Here is a 15,588-nt window from a genome sequence, read left to right on the forward strand (position 1 = left end):
TCACAAAATTTGCCTTAAATTGGCCAAACTGGCCTGTTTTTTGTGGCATTTCATTTTTTGTTTCATGACTTAGTTTGATTCACAGTGGACACATTTACACCTGCAATTAATGCAACTGAATAAACTGTGGTGCAATTTGAGCCAGAGTAAACAAATCCCAATGTCACTGTCTACATGTGCATTTAAGTGCACTAATTTACTCCACCATCAGATATTATCTGTCTGACAAGACTATCCTATGCCAGAGTAAATTAGTCTACTGCAAACTAATTGCAGCGCACGTGTAGATGGTGATGCTTTACTGCACAGTAAATTAGTCTACTGTGCATTAAAGTGCACATGTATTCATATTCATAGATTGGAAGGGGCTGGAAGGGACCTCAGAAGATCATCAGGTCCAGCCCTCCTGCACCAAGCAGGAAAGACAACTGGGGTCAGGTGACCCGAGCAAGGTGACCACTCAGTCTCCTCTTGAAGATTTCCAGGGTAGGCAATTGCACCACCTCTGGAGGTAGCCTATTCCACAGTCTGGACACCCTGGCTGTGAAGAAGTTTTTCCTAATGTTGAGCCTGAAACGGTCTTCCAGGACTCTGTGACCATTACTCCTGGTTTTCCCCAAGGGCGCCCTGGTAAACAGTTGTTCACCAAGCCCTTGATGTATGTCCCTGATGTAGTGGTAAGCTGCTACCAAGTCCCCTCTCGGCCTACTCCTCTTCAGGCTGAAGAGTCTCAGGTCCCTCAGCCTTTCCTCATATGGCTTGCCTTGCAAGTCTCTAATCATACGGGTGGCATCATCACATAGATGTGCCCAGTGAGAGGAAAAGATTGGTACACTCCATGAAACCCCAAACTGCCTTGTTAAATACTGCTTGTAGCTGAGTGCAGCTGTTCCTTTTATGGTATTGGCATTGGCGGCAAAAATTGGGACCTGTAATTTACTGCTGGTGCAGCGTACTTTGGCTTGAACAGTTAGCTGACATCCAGGGTCTTGTGGGGTGTTTCCATTGGGAAGAAATGATGAGAGCCTAATGGAGGTTGTTTAATGGAATCCTGTTTGCTTACAAAGAAAGGTCCTAAGAAAGTCCAGTCTCACTGAAAATGATAGGAAGCAGTTTCCATGCTCTGGGTTCCAAGCCTCTTTACTGCTTTATCCACGAGCAAACTCTTTATCCATAACAGTGTTTCTTAGCTTTCTCGCTGGTCCTACTCTAAAACTTTTTTGGTTCTCCTTGGCTTTGTTGTTACCTTCCCTGAATGCTTGCAATCAAAATATTTCCTTATCACCCCTGCCAAAACTTTACCCAGACTTCTGCCTTTTCTTTCAGCCCAAGTGAGATATCTTTGTCCACTTAGCTCATCTCCTGACCCGCCTTGCTTGTGGCCTGTATTTTGAATGGTGGCTTATATTTGTTCAGCAACTTACTCCTGAAAGAGCTGAACTGCTTCTTACATTTATCCTGAACAAAGAGCGGCTATAATATCCACCAGCTTCCCTAAGGGTCCGACAGAACAGCAGTAAGGAATCTAAATAAATGCATCTCACAGAGGTCCGCTTACCTTTCCACATGCTTTGTCATATTCCATATTTTGACTAGCATATTTTATCTTAATGTATCCCAAAGCACCTTGTTTTGTGTTAGATATACAGCAGCACTGGAAGGCAGACACGTGTTAGGTGGCAAGTGGCAAGTATGTGACAGCTGATGCATATCACAAAAAGGAGACAAGTGGGAAACTTTAGGCACAACACTGACTCGTGTTACCTACCCATTCCAAAAGCATATTAAGATTTCTAACATGTATGCAGGATGAATGGGATGCTATTTTAAGATCTACATTTGACCCAGGCATACAACAAACTCCATAAAATGAAATATAACTTCTTCATAAGGTAGACGGTTTGAATTAACTCAGCCCATCTTTGAACTGGTTGTCACACCATGCACTAGCCATGTCATTACAATGAAGCCATTTTATTGTTGTGGTCTCAAATAAGATGAAACTTTAAAGCCACGTTAGCTTTCTTTCTCTGCATGGTGCCGTTATATGATAGATATGAAATATTCTTATTGTACATTTCCATACTTTAAATACAGAATTTCTTTTACCCCAGAATTTCCAGGATTAGTAATAATTGTGGGTGTGGTTGTTTTTTTTTTTTATTTCATTTTCTTTTTTCTTTTTTGATTATTTTTATTATCACCATTTTCTACCTTAAATTACTAGTAGGTACGCTTAACTTCCAGCTTCATTTTGACATTCATTTTGTGTGACTCTTTATTTTTTAAATGATCAGAAACTTCATACCTGAACACTAAGCAAGAATCCCAAAGAGAACATTTTCTTGTGACATTTTTAATTATTTGAACATACATAACATCAACCTTAAATTACTGTTTTCTTTTAGGGTCAGTGTCACCAGTGCACTCTGGCTGCTTTCCTTCTCCTGGAATAGCACAAAACAACTGCATACTAGTTGATTAACGTGGGGTTACAACTGCTTATATTACCATAACAGTGTGAGGACACTGAAGTGGACTCTGGTTTCTCTCATTTCTTTAGTCTTTCATATTCTGTGCACTTGATGCCACCTCCTCTTCCCCCTCCCCAGCCTCCAACCCAACACACACCTTGATTTACTATGTATACATACATATTTCCATTGTTCCTTCAACCTGCATTCCCCTGCTCACACCCTGGCTGACTCTTCTGTCTCCCACCGTTCTCTGCATACACATGTACGTACCCTTAGTTTCTCCCTTCCTTTGAGTAGTTCTAGCGCAAGAAGTATGCTTTTTGGAAGGAGAGATTTAAGAGTTGTCTTTCACAATTGAACGTTTCTGTCAGTGGAGAATGAATTTGCACTGGAGAGCCAAAAGACTAGTTGCTCTCTTCCAGAACGGCTGCCATTTCCTACTTTTCTCAATGACTTTGCACAGTTTGGAGGTGCCCTCTTTCAAAATAGCCACTGGTTCAGCTTGGGAACAATGAGAGAGCTGCCTCTGGGCAATATGGTAAATCCATTGTGCTGTCAAGAGGTAGAAAGCAAGCAGTACTTGGCTAAGTCTTATTTTACCATCACATGCCTAAGTGGCAAGTACATAACCATATAACTGAAGTTAGGGGCTGTTATACAAAGTTTGTGTTTTAGCCTAGCTAGGCTTACCTTCACGTTCTCGATTCAGCAAGGTCAGTAGGCCACACTGTAGGTGTGTCACTGTTTGGGGGCAGGGGAAGGAGGGGGAGAATTGAATCGTCCAGACATGTGTAATGTTGGGCAAGTCCCAAAATTTTAATTGCAAAGAAACCATAATTGTTGCAAGGAGAGAACCTCCTGTCTTTTAGCCTGGTAGTTAAGGCCCTTGTCCAGGGAGCAGGAAACTTAAGTTCTAGGTTGACTTCTCAGCTCATTCTCTGCCTCTGTTACTGCCGATGACATACAAAGCAGCCAAGAAGGCAAGATGGTTGGGGCCAGGAACCAATGTGCTAGAGGGAGGGCAATTCACTGAGAGGGATGTTTACCTGGAAAGAAAATGGCTCTAGGGTTTAGCCTGGGCCCCTGTTCACAACAGTGTAGAAAATATTCCAGTGCAACTTTATCCAATGAATGATAAATGCAAGGTGCAGTGGGCCAGTGTCAACTGGTGAGCACTCTGGACAACTCCTAGCCTGTGGCCTGGTGATTAAGCACTTTGCTGGGAAGTAGGCAGCACTGGTTCAGACTGCCTTTGGGTGAGGGCAAGGTGAAAAGCCAAGGTTCCCTGCTTCCAGGGGTTACTCCAATGTGTATACTATCTGGTGAAAAGGTGGGTGGTCCCCCTCCTTCATTTCACTTCCAGAAATATGTAAGTAGAGCGATACTGTTCAGCTACAGGTGGGAATCGTAACTATGTAAGTGTCTACAGTTGCAATTATGCAGCTACATACATTCCACTTGGGAATGTGATAAATAAGATTTAGCCCATTGCAAATAGTGAATGGAAGCAGTGGCCACTTTTTTGAAAGAGGATAACTCAGAGAACTCCATGGAGAGGAGCATTATTTCTTAGCCGTGCTGGAGAAGAAACTTTCACTGGTCAAAAATAAAAGTAAAAGAGAGACCACTATTCTGTTCTAAAAAAAATCTTCAGATGTAGCCCATGCATAAAGTATTGGTTTTAACAGTGAGGGAAGTTATAAGTGTTTATATTATATTCCCTTATTAGGAACACTCAGAACACAAAAATAAGTCTGATACAGGATACTACATTTCTTTATTATCCCATTTATAAAATAACAGTTAACTCATAAAATAATTGATTTAAGTATAAATTCTCACACTTTATTTTATACTTAAAGTGCTGTAGTATTAGCAAGGTTATGCTAAAATTCATATATTTATTACAAAGACTTTGAATCCCTGTTTTATGTGTAAAACTCAGTTTTAACCTCAGAGCCGAAACTGGCACCTCTATAAAAGTCTCATTTTCAAGCCTGAAAGCTGCCTTTAAAAAACAAAATGGTTGCCCTTTGCTATTTTGACCGAAGAAAACTGAAAGCTTGCTGTAGGTAGAAGAAATTAGTCCCTATCCACATCTCTTGCTGGGGTCAGCCCCACTGCAGCATTGGCTATGTGGCTGGATGTGAGGGATGCCTTGCGCTGATTTCCTTTTACCCCATTTTGCTTTGTGGGATATTCAACCCAAGGAACATGGCTGAACGAAAGAGGAAGCCCAAGTTTTCCAAGGAAGAGCTGGACATTCTGGTCACTGAGGTGACCCGGAACGAAGCCATGCTGTTTGGGAGGGAGACGATGCGTCTATCCCATGCTGACAGGGACAAGATCTGGGAAGGCATAGCAAGGCAAATCACATCCGTCAGCCAGGTCCCTAGGTCTGTAAAAGACATTAAGCACAGATGGGATGACATGAAGAGAAGGACCAAGGACAAACTGGCATTCATGCAGAGGTCCCTCTCCAGCCCCGGCAGCATGGGGCGGCCCTCGGCCATCGTCCTGACCGCCCACGAGAGAGCCATCGAGTCGACGCTACATTCGTCACGCCAGATGCACGGCTTCCGGAGAGCGGATCTGGACGTGGTTGACAGCCCATCAACAAGCTGTAAGTATCAATGCCTTAACAAGTCTTTGTCTTTATGCTTGCACATCTCAGTTTTGACATGAAAGTGCCATTTGTGTGTAATCCAAGATACTATGTTGCTTTCCCGGTCAAGACCCAACTGTGTTATAAGCCTTCTCTGTTGATCATAGTGCAGTGAGATGGGATGAAAGAAATTCGCTTACAAGTTTAATATTTTCTTCTCTATCCACATCTTCAGTTCCCTTGCCCTTATTTCCCCTTCCCCTTTCCAGTGACTTGATATTGCTGCGGTGCTTCTCTAAAGGACAGACATGGGCTATCTAATCTTTAACGAGGCCAGCTACAGCAAGTGACAGCTCTGGGGGGGGGCAACTGGTCCCAGTTGGCAGACAGACATTTATGAAACAAAATGCAGTTTTTCACAGATCGGCATTGCAATAGACAGGAGTCTTGGGCAAGCTTTCCACCAAGTCCCAACACTAAAGGATCTGCTGCACGGTAACCAACTTCTGAGAGGCTTTTTTTTTTAGTGCAACAATTGACATTTGTGCTTTGGCACCTGGTCTCTGACTTCTCTTTTTTGGGTAGTGTGATGGTTCAATAACAGTAATAACAATAAAAAGGGCATGTGATGAGTGATTTTTCTATTTATTTATTTAAATAAGAGCCAATAAAGCTATTATACTTTTTAGTTATAATTAAACTCAGTAATTCCCTTGAATGCTGAACACACAAGTTGATTTGTAAGGGCTTTTAGCCTTTGCTTATGATTTTTTCCCTCCTGTGTGTATATAGAATTTGCTTGGCTAAGAAATTTTGGTGAAGTAAGAGAGGAAGAGATATCTTTTATTCTAGAGACTGCAGTAGTTTCACTTTTGGGGTTCTCTCACCATGTTGTGTCACTTACCTTACCTCTTTTCCAGTCAATTAGTGGTGTTAATAGAAAGGCAAGGACAGAACTCTGCGAGTACTGGCAAAATGGGGCTCAGTTGTGAGACAACTCTTTGCACCAATCTTTGGAAGCTAGAGTGTATCTTTCAGAGTTGAAGGATTAATGAATACATTTCTACAGGGTTTGTAGCCTTTCTCATTCAGAAGCTCACTTCTAAACTGCTAGCCTTTTTTAAAGAAGTTCATAAATTTTACCAGGGCATCATCAGTAGGAAACTGGACAAGCCACTTGTCAATCGTCCTAACATTTTGACTTGTGTACACCCATGAGCAGGGTTCTCATTAGATTTTTATTAATATTGGTGGCATTAAGTTGGAATTTCCTTTGGTGTCGTTTGTTTCATTGTTTCGATGTGCCTAGCTAATGGGGGAGGCAGATGGGGGGTGTCCTGTTGCTATAAAAGAGTTTCAGCATTTGATAGCACCAAGCCAAAAAATGTTGACAATCAGTGAAAACTTAGGAAGCTCTGGGTGCTGTTTCATAGCTCTTTGTCTGAAATATTTTATGATAATGCATAACCAGATGTTTGGCATCAGGTACCTGCACATCGCTGGTGTCTTTTGAAACACTAGTCCAAAACCCAGCAACCTCCATTTGACCAAAACATGTGGGCACTTTAGGAGAAAGTGGGTCATTGCTTCTGTATACAGTTAATTTAGTTCGTGCCCCACTTGGTTATACTGGATACCTGCCAATTTGGATTTTTCAGAAAATTTGGTTTCTTCACTCTCAGCACTTGGTCACAACATTGATTGCCTTGGTATTCATTTTTGTGTCATGTGAGCAAGCATGCTTTAGGTAAACACCAGAACATGTAACCAGAGGCTTGTCTCTAATACCAGAATAGTGAAGGGAAATGTTTCTGACTGCTATGAGATCTCTTGACACCATTGATGAGAAGTTCTCATGTTAATAATTTGCACTTTTTGTTCTGTTTTTAAGCTGATGAAGATGAGGAAGTGCCAGGCCCCTCACGGGAACACCATTTCTCATCGCTGCAGAGGGACAGTGCAGAAGCCAATCAGCTCTCTGGGCCCTCTCTCCTCTGCACCTCTTCTTCATCTGATCAGTCAGAAGCTACCAGCCAAAGGCAGGAAGTGCAGCACCCATCCCCACGAGCCCAGTCATCCTGCAGAGCCCCTCGCCCATGCACCAGGAGCCCACCCCTCTCCAGCTTTGACCGGCAACTTCTCCATTCCCACACGCAGCAAACAGACCTGTTCAGGCAGTTCTGCCAGGAACTGGTAGCTATCCACAGAGACATGGCAGACAGCATGCATGTCATCAGCCAGAGGATGGCTGACCTGACTGGACAGGTTGGCCAGATGTGTCAGACCCTGACTGAAATCCAGGATGGGATCCAGGCTTTTCAAAGGATGCAGGACCCAAATGCCAACCAAGTGACCCTTCAGCAGGCAGCCTGCTCAAAGAATACTTCTGAGCCCAGTGCAGAATCCAACCAAAGCCCTCGAAAGCAGACCCGTCTTGCACGGACTACCAGGTCACGGAAGAGAAAACACCATTTTTAGTCAGCTTTATATTAAGCAAAGAAGGGTCTCCCCTCCTGACCTGTTGCAGATTTACAGGGCCTTCACACATGGTTCAGTATTGCATGGAAAGGGACAGCAGGCCTCCTTCCACCCTTGGGTATAAAGCAGTAAGAATTATGGCAGCTGAGTAGGCCTGGTCCTGACAAACCAGGGCCTCAAACTCTTAGAATCTGGAATGTAGGGCAGCTCTACTAGTTCCTAGAGCAGTGGTTCTCAACCGTATTGGACTCAAGGCACCCCTCCATTGCTTCTATGAATTGTGTGGCACCCAGTTTCAAAAACTAATTCATAGATTACAATGCTCACTTCCTTGCAGAGGGGTCCAGCAGTGGGGGTGGAGAGATGGCCAGGCAAGGACAAGCCTGAGCCTGTATTTATCTGCTTATCTCTACACAGCATCCTGGTTGAGAATCATGGGCCTGCAGCATAGCAGCTATTGTCACCTTTCTTCCCCCAGCTTAAGTACTCTAGACACTATGAAATGTAATAGGGTTCCTTTTCCTGATCACTTTAATGCCTGGGAAATATTATTTACTAAGACAGCTTATTTGCAAAATTCCTAATTAAAACTCTCTTACCCCTGTCCTCCCGCCATCATCTTGCCAACTGGCATGTGTGCTGTGCAGTCTTAACTAGTCAATGCATCATTACAGCTTTAGAGGCTCTTGCTCATTAGTTCATCTTGTGCTCAGTAATAATAGGAGATCAGGGCTTTCAGCAATCATTACACAGGGTGTTGGGAAAGTAAATGCTGAGAAGGGGAGAAAGTGGATGCAAAGAGAACTCTTCTTGCAGTGCTGCTGTGAGAGAGAATATCTGAGCGCTGTTTGACACATAAATCCCTTTAAGAAAGGGTGGTCTGATACTTGACCAGAATCCTGCAGTTCTGCACGTACTTGTGCTGTAGGATTTAATCCTTTTATTCCTCCTAGTGTATCTGAAGCCCTGTTTACACTTCACAGCTGTAGGTAAACCTGGGTGTTTGTATAATATGATTGCAGTCAGAGTTGTACCATATTCTTTTCTTGCATGTTATAACCTTTTTATTTTTGAACATCCAGAAATGTGCAAGATATTCTGTAGAAACAAGTAAAGACACAGGGCATGAATCTGACCTCATGTACGCTAGTTTTACTTTACTGTGACTCTTTGGACATTAGGGAAGTTGTTTTGCAATTACACTGCAGTAATTTAGGGCAGAATTTGTGCAGTGGTCTCTGGCCTGAAAAGCTTATAGTCTGAAGTCCTGGTAGACATCCAAGCTAAGACCCTAAAGACACACTTTCTTTTTCTACTCAGACAAGAGAAACCAATGTTGTAACATCTTAGTTGTGTAAGTGCAGTGTAGTCAGGATAAGAGGCTCCATCACTCCATCTGCCTTTATGCGTACACTTATCATTTCAAAACCAGGTTTAATGCTCTTAATGACCAAGTTACAATATGTAGCATCTTTTTCTACAATGCACCTATGTGTCTGCTTTGTTTATATATCCGTGCCATGTTGCTTAGATCTCTAGAAGTTACTCGGCAATTCCATCCTCTATGGTCCCCAACATTTGTTGGCCCATGGGAGAGAATACCAAGTAAGTAGGGCAGTTGTGGGCAACCACATACTTTGTTTTCCCTGTCAGCATTAGTTTAAATATTTTAATTTCCTGTGGCTGCAAGGACAGGTTCTTGTGAGCACACGAGGCCTGCAAGCCATGGGTTGTGGACCACTGCCTCGAAAGGAAACAATGTATAGATAGCATTCATACTGAGTAGCACTAGCAGTGTGTAAACCAAGCTATCAAGGGTGTCTTTCTTTTCATAGAGCGAGGTAGGACACAAATCAGATTAAGACGCCACAGTGTCACAAGATAATTACAAACTGAGTTAAAGGTTGTTTGGGCAGTGAAGTTAGGCAACAGAATAAGGCAAAACTATGGGTTGCATTACTTCCCTTAAGTGTTTTGTTCTTTCATCTGTTTACTATTTCTCTTATATTATGGTAATTGTCAGAAACTGGGGTTCAGTGTGTGACTACAGAATTTGAACCGTTCCTGGCACACAGTTTTTTGCCCTTAATTCAGTAGTCATAATACAGATAGGTTATTTGAAATGGCATGATAAAAGGCTTTTGTTAAGAAAGCCCTGGTCTGGTAAGAGCTCCTTCTTTCTTCCAGGAATTAATCTAGTCTGGAATCCTTTAGAGAAAATTTCACAGTGCATAGGCCAGACCCCTTTCACTTCCCTTCCTGGTAGTCTGTCATTTTTTCTCTGTTGTAATATTTGAAGTCAGTAAAAAGCACCCTCTTTTTTTTATTCTGGGGGGTTGAAGAACGAGGAGATATTTGATCTTGGCAGTTGTTGGAGAGTCTGCAAGAAACTGATCTAATATTGTGGCTTATGGAGAATCAAAGAAGTGGCAAACTCTTTTAAAGGTTTTATGAGCAAATCCAGTGCTGCTAAAGAGTATTCATATGTTATATTTTTTATACAGTTGGTCCACACTGGGCACATCTACACAAGACGCTACATTGCCAGGCACAAACAGTGATGCTGCAGCAACATTGTCATAGCAACATGCTCCCTCACTATAGCATGTTAATACAGTGATGTAGCAGCTAAAATTTACCATGTGCCACCAGCACCAAAAGGAAGTACTAAATGATGGCACAGTAACAATGGCATCGTAGGGACACGTGTAGACGTGCCCACTGAGGTCTTAGTGCCAAACCTGCAAGGTTGGCCACCTTGATTGCATTGTCCTTGGGGACCGTGGGAGCTCTCAGACCTGATCTGTGGAGACCTGATCCCTGCAGCTGATAAGCACCCACAGCTCCCACTGACTGTTACAGGAGTCATGGGTACTTTTAGGATTAGGCTATTAATGTCAAGCTCAGACATACAAAAGCACTTAGTGTTTTGTCCTGATAGTAGGCCAGACAGCTTTAAGAGTATTCCCCTGAAATATCAAGGCCTGGTGGATTGGTGAGGAGAAAGCACTATGGATTATAAATTCAAATGACTAGTTGGAGATGTATCTCCAAAATTCCTCTGCGAGGTTACACAGATGGGCCCACTGCGTAGGGACAGATTGTCTGCCCTGTGTAGGTCCTCAGTGAAATTGTTTCTCTGTACTATCTTGAAGTAGGGTACTTCTTCCTGTACACTTCATGTTAACTGGTTATTGAAGCCTTGCAATTAAGTGCCCCTGTTAAAGCATATGGCTTTGCTTACTCAAGTATTTCCATTTCTTGTATATGCTGGAAAAGTATTTCTTTAAAAGTATTTTTGTTAAGATTACAATAAATATATAACAGTTTTAACACGCATGCTCGTTGGGTCATTTGTTTCTCCCGTTCATCTCTGCCTGAACTTGTCCCAGGGAAGCAGTTACCTAGTTAAAGGCACGCAACAAATTTTGCAAGGATATCTTCTTTGCTGTTGCAGAGGCCCAGGCATCCCCAAAACTACCCAGTGCCACACATCTGGAGTGACATTCACACATTTGCCAGTCCTCTTGCTGTACGGCTGGGTTGCGGGCAAGGACTGCCTGTGCTCAGCTGGAACGTGAGTGGCAAACTGCAGCTATTCAATTATGCCATTGGGTCTGAAGCAGTTCCTGGCTTCCTTTATTTCCCATTCTGGCCCAATGCCAGCAGAGGCAGCCCCTAGGGAGGAGACAGCATCTGGTAGGGAGCAGAAAGGAGCAAGGTGGGATTTGGGGCAAGAAAAAGAATGTGGCCATACTAAGGAAGTTGATGGGGAGGTGAATACGATGACTGGGACCCTGATCCCTGCTAAGAATCACCTCCCCAAGCTCTCCCGTTATCTAACAAAAAGCAGCACATCATTGCAATGGCTCCTGGCTCCCTTCAGTACTCTAGAGTTCACGGAGTAAAGTGGTTCCCTCCAAGTCCCCTTTTTTCTGAGGTGTGCCTCCCTACACCAGCTGCCACACAGATCAGAAGGACCCTGAGAGCAGCTTTTCCTCAAAGAAACTACATGGAACTACATAAATACTATAACCCAGGTGCCACAAATTTCACCTAGAGAGAGAAGCCGGTCAAAAGGAATTTAGAAGAGCACAGAGCTGACAGATTGAAAGTACATACTTCAGGGCCAGCTTCTGTATAGCTGGGGTCACTACTACTTACTTTTCCAACAGCTAAGGAATTGATCCAAATCAATACATACTAGCAAGTACAGGAAAGGCTCCTCTATATCTCAGTACTATAATGAATACCTGTCCACTCTTGGGGCATGGCATTTAGCTGAATTTGAGGAGGCTGGACAAAGTCTTCATTCAGTCTTAGAGATGGCTTTGTTGTTACTCTGCGCTTAGGCCTGTCTAACCCAGGGAAAATAGAGGATGACACTGTCGCACATAAGAAAGCTCAAGCTAATTATTTTCACTTTACCCTGTAATGTGTGTGCCTCTCACCAAAAGAGAAATGACTCTACATGAATAGGTTTGTGTGTCCAGGGTCACTAGTATTGTTCTCCTTGTGGAATGGCCAGTAAAACTTAGAACAGTTGCTTGGGAATAGGCTCTTCCATTTATGTCTTAAGCTCTTGCCTAAATACTCAGGCTGTGCAAACCAGCACCGTTTCGTTTCAACTTCCATTTCACCATTTTGAAGGGACGGTGTTTCGTTTCACTTTTAGCGCGTTTCAACGTTTCGCCCATAGGCTATAATGGGGAATTGCGAAAATGCCTATCACTTTGTCATTTCTTGCCTAATTTGCATGAAAATTGCAGGGAGGATAGCCCCGCCTGAGGGCATGACACCTGTCAGGTTTCAAGGAGATATGTGCAGGAGTTTCTGGGAAACTGCACCTTAAAATGTTCAAAACAAAACTCATATCACTTGCCAGCAGCAGCAGCCTGCTGTCATCCCTCATCATCCAGGCTCCCACGCCCCCCCCCCGGGAAGAGCTGGGGCAAGCAATCAGAGAGCTGGGGGAAAGATTGGGGAGCTGGGGAACCCAACTGAGAACTGGGGGGCCTTGAACATTCCCCCAGCTCCCTGTTCAGTTCTTCCAGCTCTCTGATCATTTCCCCAGCTTTTCGGCCCCCGGATCTGCGCACCAGGTTTCAGCAGGCTGCCGCTTCAAGCTGGGGCCAGCGGCAGCACCATAGTCTTCCTGGCACTCAGCGTGGGCAGCGCCAAGTGGCTGCCACTGGCCCCAGCCTGCAGCAGCAGCCTGGTGAAACCCCGCACGCAGATGAGGGGCCTGCACCCCTGGGAAGAGCTGGGGAAATGATCAGAGAGCTGGGGGATCGAACCAGGAGCTAGATGTCAATATCAGAGCAGTCCTATCCCTGCTCCCCCCTACCCCTTAGTTTCTGTTTAGCTGCAAGCAAGCCTGGCTTCAAAACTCAAAATGTTTCAAAACTTTCTACATTTTCAAGTGCCCTTGTTTTGTTTCGAAGCTGTTTCAAAGCCTTTCATTTCATTTCAATTTCACTGTTTTGAGGTTGAAATGCATTGAAACAGCTTCAAAACAAAACACCAGTCAAAATTTCACACAGCCCTACTAAACACAGAATTCATTTCAAGTAAATCTGTTTAGAAGCTGGTGTGACTCCAGCACCCTTGTGTAGATGGCCTTGCTTTGAGTTGAGTGTCTTGTGCCCACACAAAGGGGACGGTCTGTTTTAGCTACATCAGTTGCCAGAAATACTGAACTATGTCACTTTAGTGTGTGTGTAGACAGGACGCAAGACCCAGACTAATCAGTGGAAGGTGTTTAGTAACTAGGGAAACGGCTGTTTCCAAGGTTGGCAAGGATAACAGTGGGGCGATCTGCCCGGGAGGGAAGGTTTCTGGCAGCCTTTGCCTCGTAAATTCTATTAGACTTTACCCAGATCTGTCTGGGTAAGGTCTATTAGGAAAAATGCAGAATCCTTCCAACCAGGAATTTTCTGTCTCCTTCATTCAAACATGCCACAAAGTCTAGGATGTTCTTCCTTGTTCTGATGATAGTTCTCAGTTCAATGACTTTTGATAAAACTGAATGTTTTAAACTGGTGAATAGAAAAGTGTTGTTGTTTGGTGCATAGCTAACGTGTAGTGTGGAACTCGCTGCCATACAATAACCCTGAGGCTAGAAGCTTGATAAGATTCAAGGACAATTTGTTACATGGATGAAACTGTCTCCATTTAGAGTAGATAAGGGAAAATATAAAGGCTTTAAACCCTCTTATTTCAAGGTAAAAACCAACCACTTGCTTCCAGGCTTGACATCCATTTCTATAACTGTCCTTTTTGTGCTTTTTGCACTTTCCTCAGAAATTGCTGCTATTGGCCACTTTCCAACACTAGGTTGATATGGATGGACTCCTGGTCTGATCCAGGATTTTACCATCTGCTGTGTTTCTCTGTTTGCCCTTCCTTCTCTCTGTCTCTTCCACTTTCCCTAGTTCACAGTACGATGGAGGTCAGGAAATGGCAATTTAAACAGTTTGTGTTTAGAGCCACAGTAGGGAAGAAGTAGTGCACAACCAGCGTGATTTGTAGGTGGGGAAGCTGGGCGTGTAAAATATAAATGTTAGGGGAATATGAGAGGTGGAGTTTTGGGTCCTTACAGCCTCTCATAAGCAAGCAGAAATGTTGAGTGGTTTGGGGAAGCTTGGTGAACAGTGAATGGGGAAATACAGTTTTAACACTAATTGTTCCTGTGTGTCCCAGTAGGAAATGCTACCTAATTTCTTCTCAACCTCTTCCATGTAACAAACTTTAACTTGACTGAATTTTCAAAATCCTTTGGCCAACTCCAGTTATGGGGATGTAGAAAACTATGATGCCCAGGAATGCACTGTTGTCATCAGCTAATTCAGATGTGGCCAAGCTGCAACACGGGTGCCACAAGTGGAGGGGACAGGCAGCCCTGCAGTAGATAGAGCAGGCAGCAGAAAGCAAAGCAGCAAATTGGTCCATGAGCACGGGGCTGGGAGCAGAAAGCAGAACAGAAGATTGGACAGGGAAAGTGGATTAGAATGGCACTTGGGTAAGGAACACGGCTAATTTGTGGCACGGCCTCCAGAAAGGTTGCTTCTCACTGGGCTGATGAGTTTAAACACTAGATGTTCCATTAAAAGGTTGTTAATGTCTGGTGAAAGATGTTAAGTAGTTGACACTAATCCTGCTTGTGTATAGGACCAGACTGACCTTCTCATTGCTCCCACTGAAGTCAGTGGGCAGTTGGAGATGCAGAGCAGCTGCAAAATCTGGAAAGCATCCTGACACTTTAGTTGTGCTGGGGGTAGCCATCCTCCTGTGCTAGTGACAACTGCAGTAGGGCATCGTATCTCCTGGGTGTTCTAGGAAGTGTTTTCTGAATGTCTGACTATATATTTTGTGAAGTGACTAGCAACATAGATACGTGATGTCCTGACACAAGCCACATGTTAACTCTCACATTTGGTTCCAGTACTACATTCCTCCAACATGGTGCAGGAAACAATGCCTGTGGTTTGAATGAATTATCAATGTTTATAGTGCATCATAGAGAACATGCACAATAGTCTAAAACACAGCTGATTACAGTCAACCAGACTGTTGTTTAGTATGAAAATCAAAGGTGGTTGAGCTTCATCCACTTCCAGGCCTTGCAACCTTCTTTCTTGTATTTGCAAAACTTGGTCAAGTTTATGAATTATTTCCCCTCTGCAGTTTTGTGGGAGTGTGAGAATTCAAGTGAAAATGTTCAGATTTTGCTAGCCAAAGAGAAAATTGTGCTATGTTTTGAGGCTGACTCATAAAGAGTAATATAGTACAAGACTGTAGGAGGAGGCTTATGTTGAAGTTTGAATCTCTGAGATCTGGAGTCTTTTAGGGCTGAAGGGAAAAGAAGTCAAAGGAGAAGCAGATTCTATGTTGTAAAATATTCCTCTGCACTGTGTTCAAAAATATCAACCAGTTGTATATGTATAGTGACAGGGGCCTGCATCCAATCCTCTGTAACTCTGAGGAGGTTGGTGGTAGCAGTAGTGAAGATCTTTAGGGCCTATGGGA

At 43.5% G+C, this 15,588-nt stretch overlaps 1 protein-coding gene across 3 annotated transcripts in view; it reads left to right on the forward strand.

The window, feature by feature from the left end:
• PRDM11 (PR/SET domain 11) overlaps positions 1-15,588 on the forward strand; it is a 62,716-nt gene that overhangs the window by 31,596 nt on the left and 15,532 nt on the right. Inside the window, exons 6-7 of one of the 3 annotated variants that reach the window (XM_059722779.1) lie at positions 4,688-5,100; positions 6,974-10,897. The exons of the other annotated variants lie outside the window; for them this stretch is intronic. Coding sequence (XP_059578762.1) covers positions 4,688-5,100; positions 6,974-7,560 — 1,000 coding nt within the window. The 3' untranslated portion in view covers positions 7,561-10,897. Of the gene's footprint in view, positions 1-4,687; positions 5,101-6,973; positions 10,898-15,588 lie in introns of those variants that run through there. 3 annotated transcript variants of the gene reach the window in all.

Source organism: Alligator mississippiensis, chromosome 2 (genome assembly GCF_030867095.1).
Source record: "Alligator mississippiensis isolate rAllMis1 chromosome 2, rAllMis1, whole genome shotgun sequence".
In the NCBI taxonomy this organism is placed as follows: Eukaryota; Metazoa; Chordata; order Crocodylia; family Alligatoridae; genus Alligator; species Alligator mississippiensis.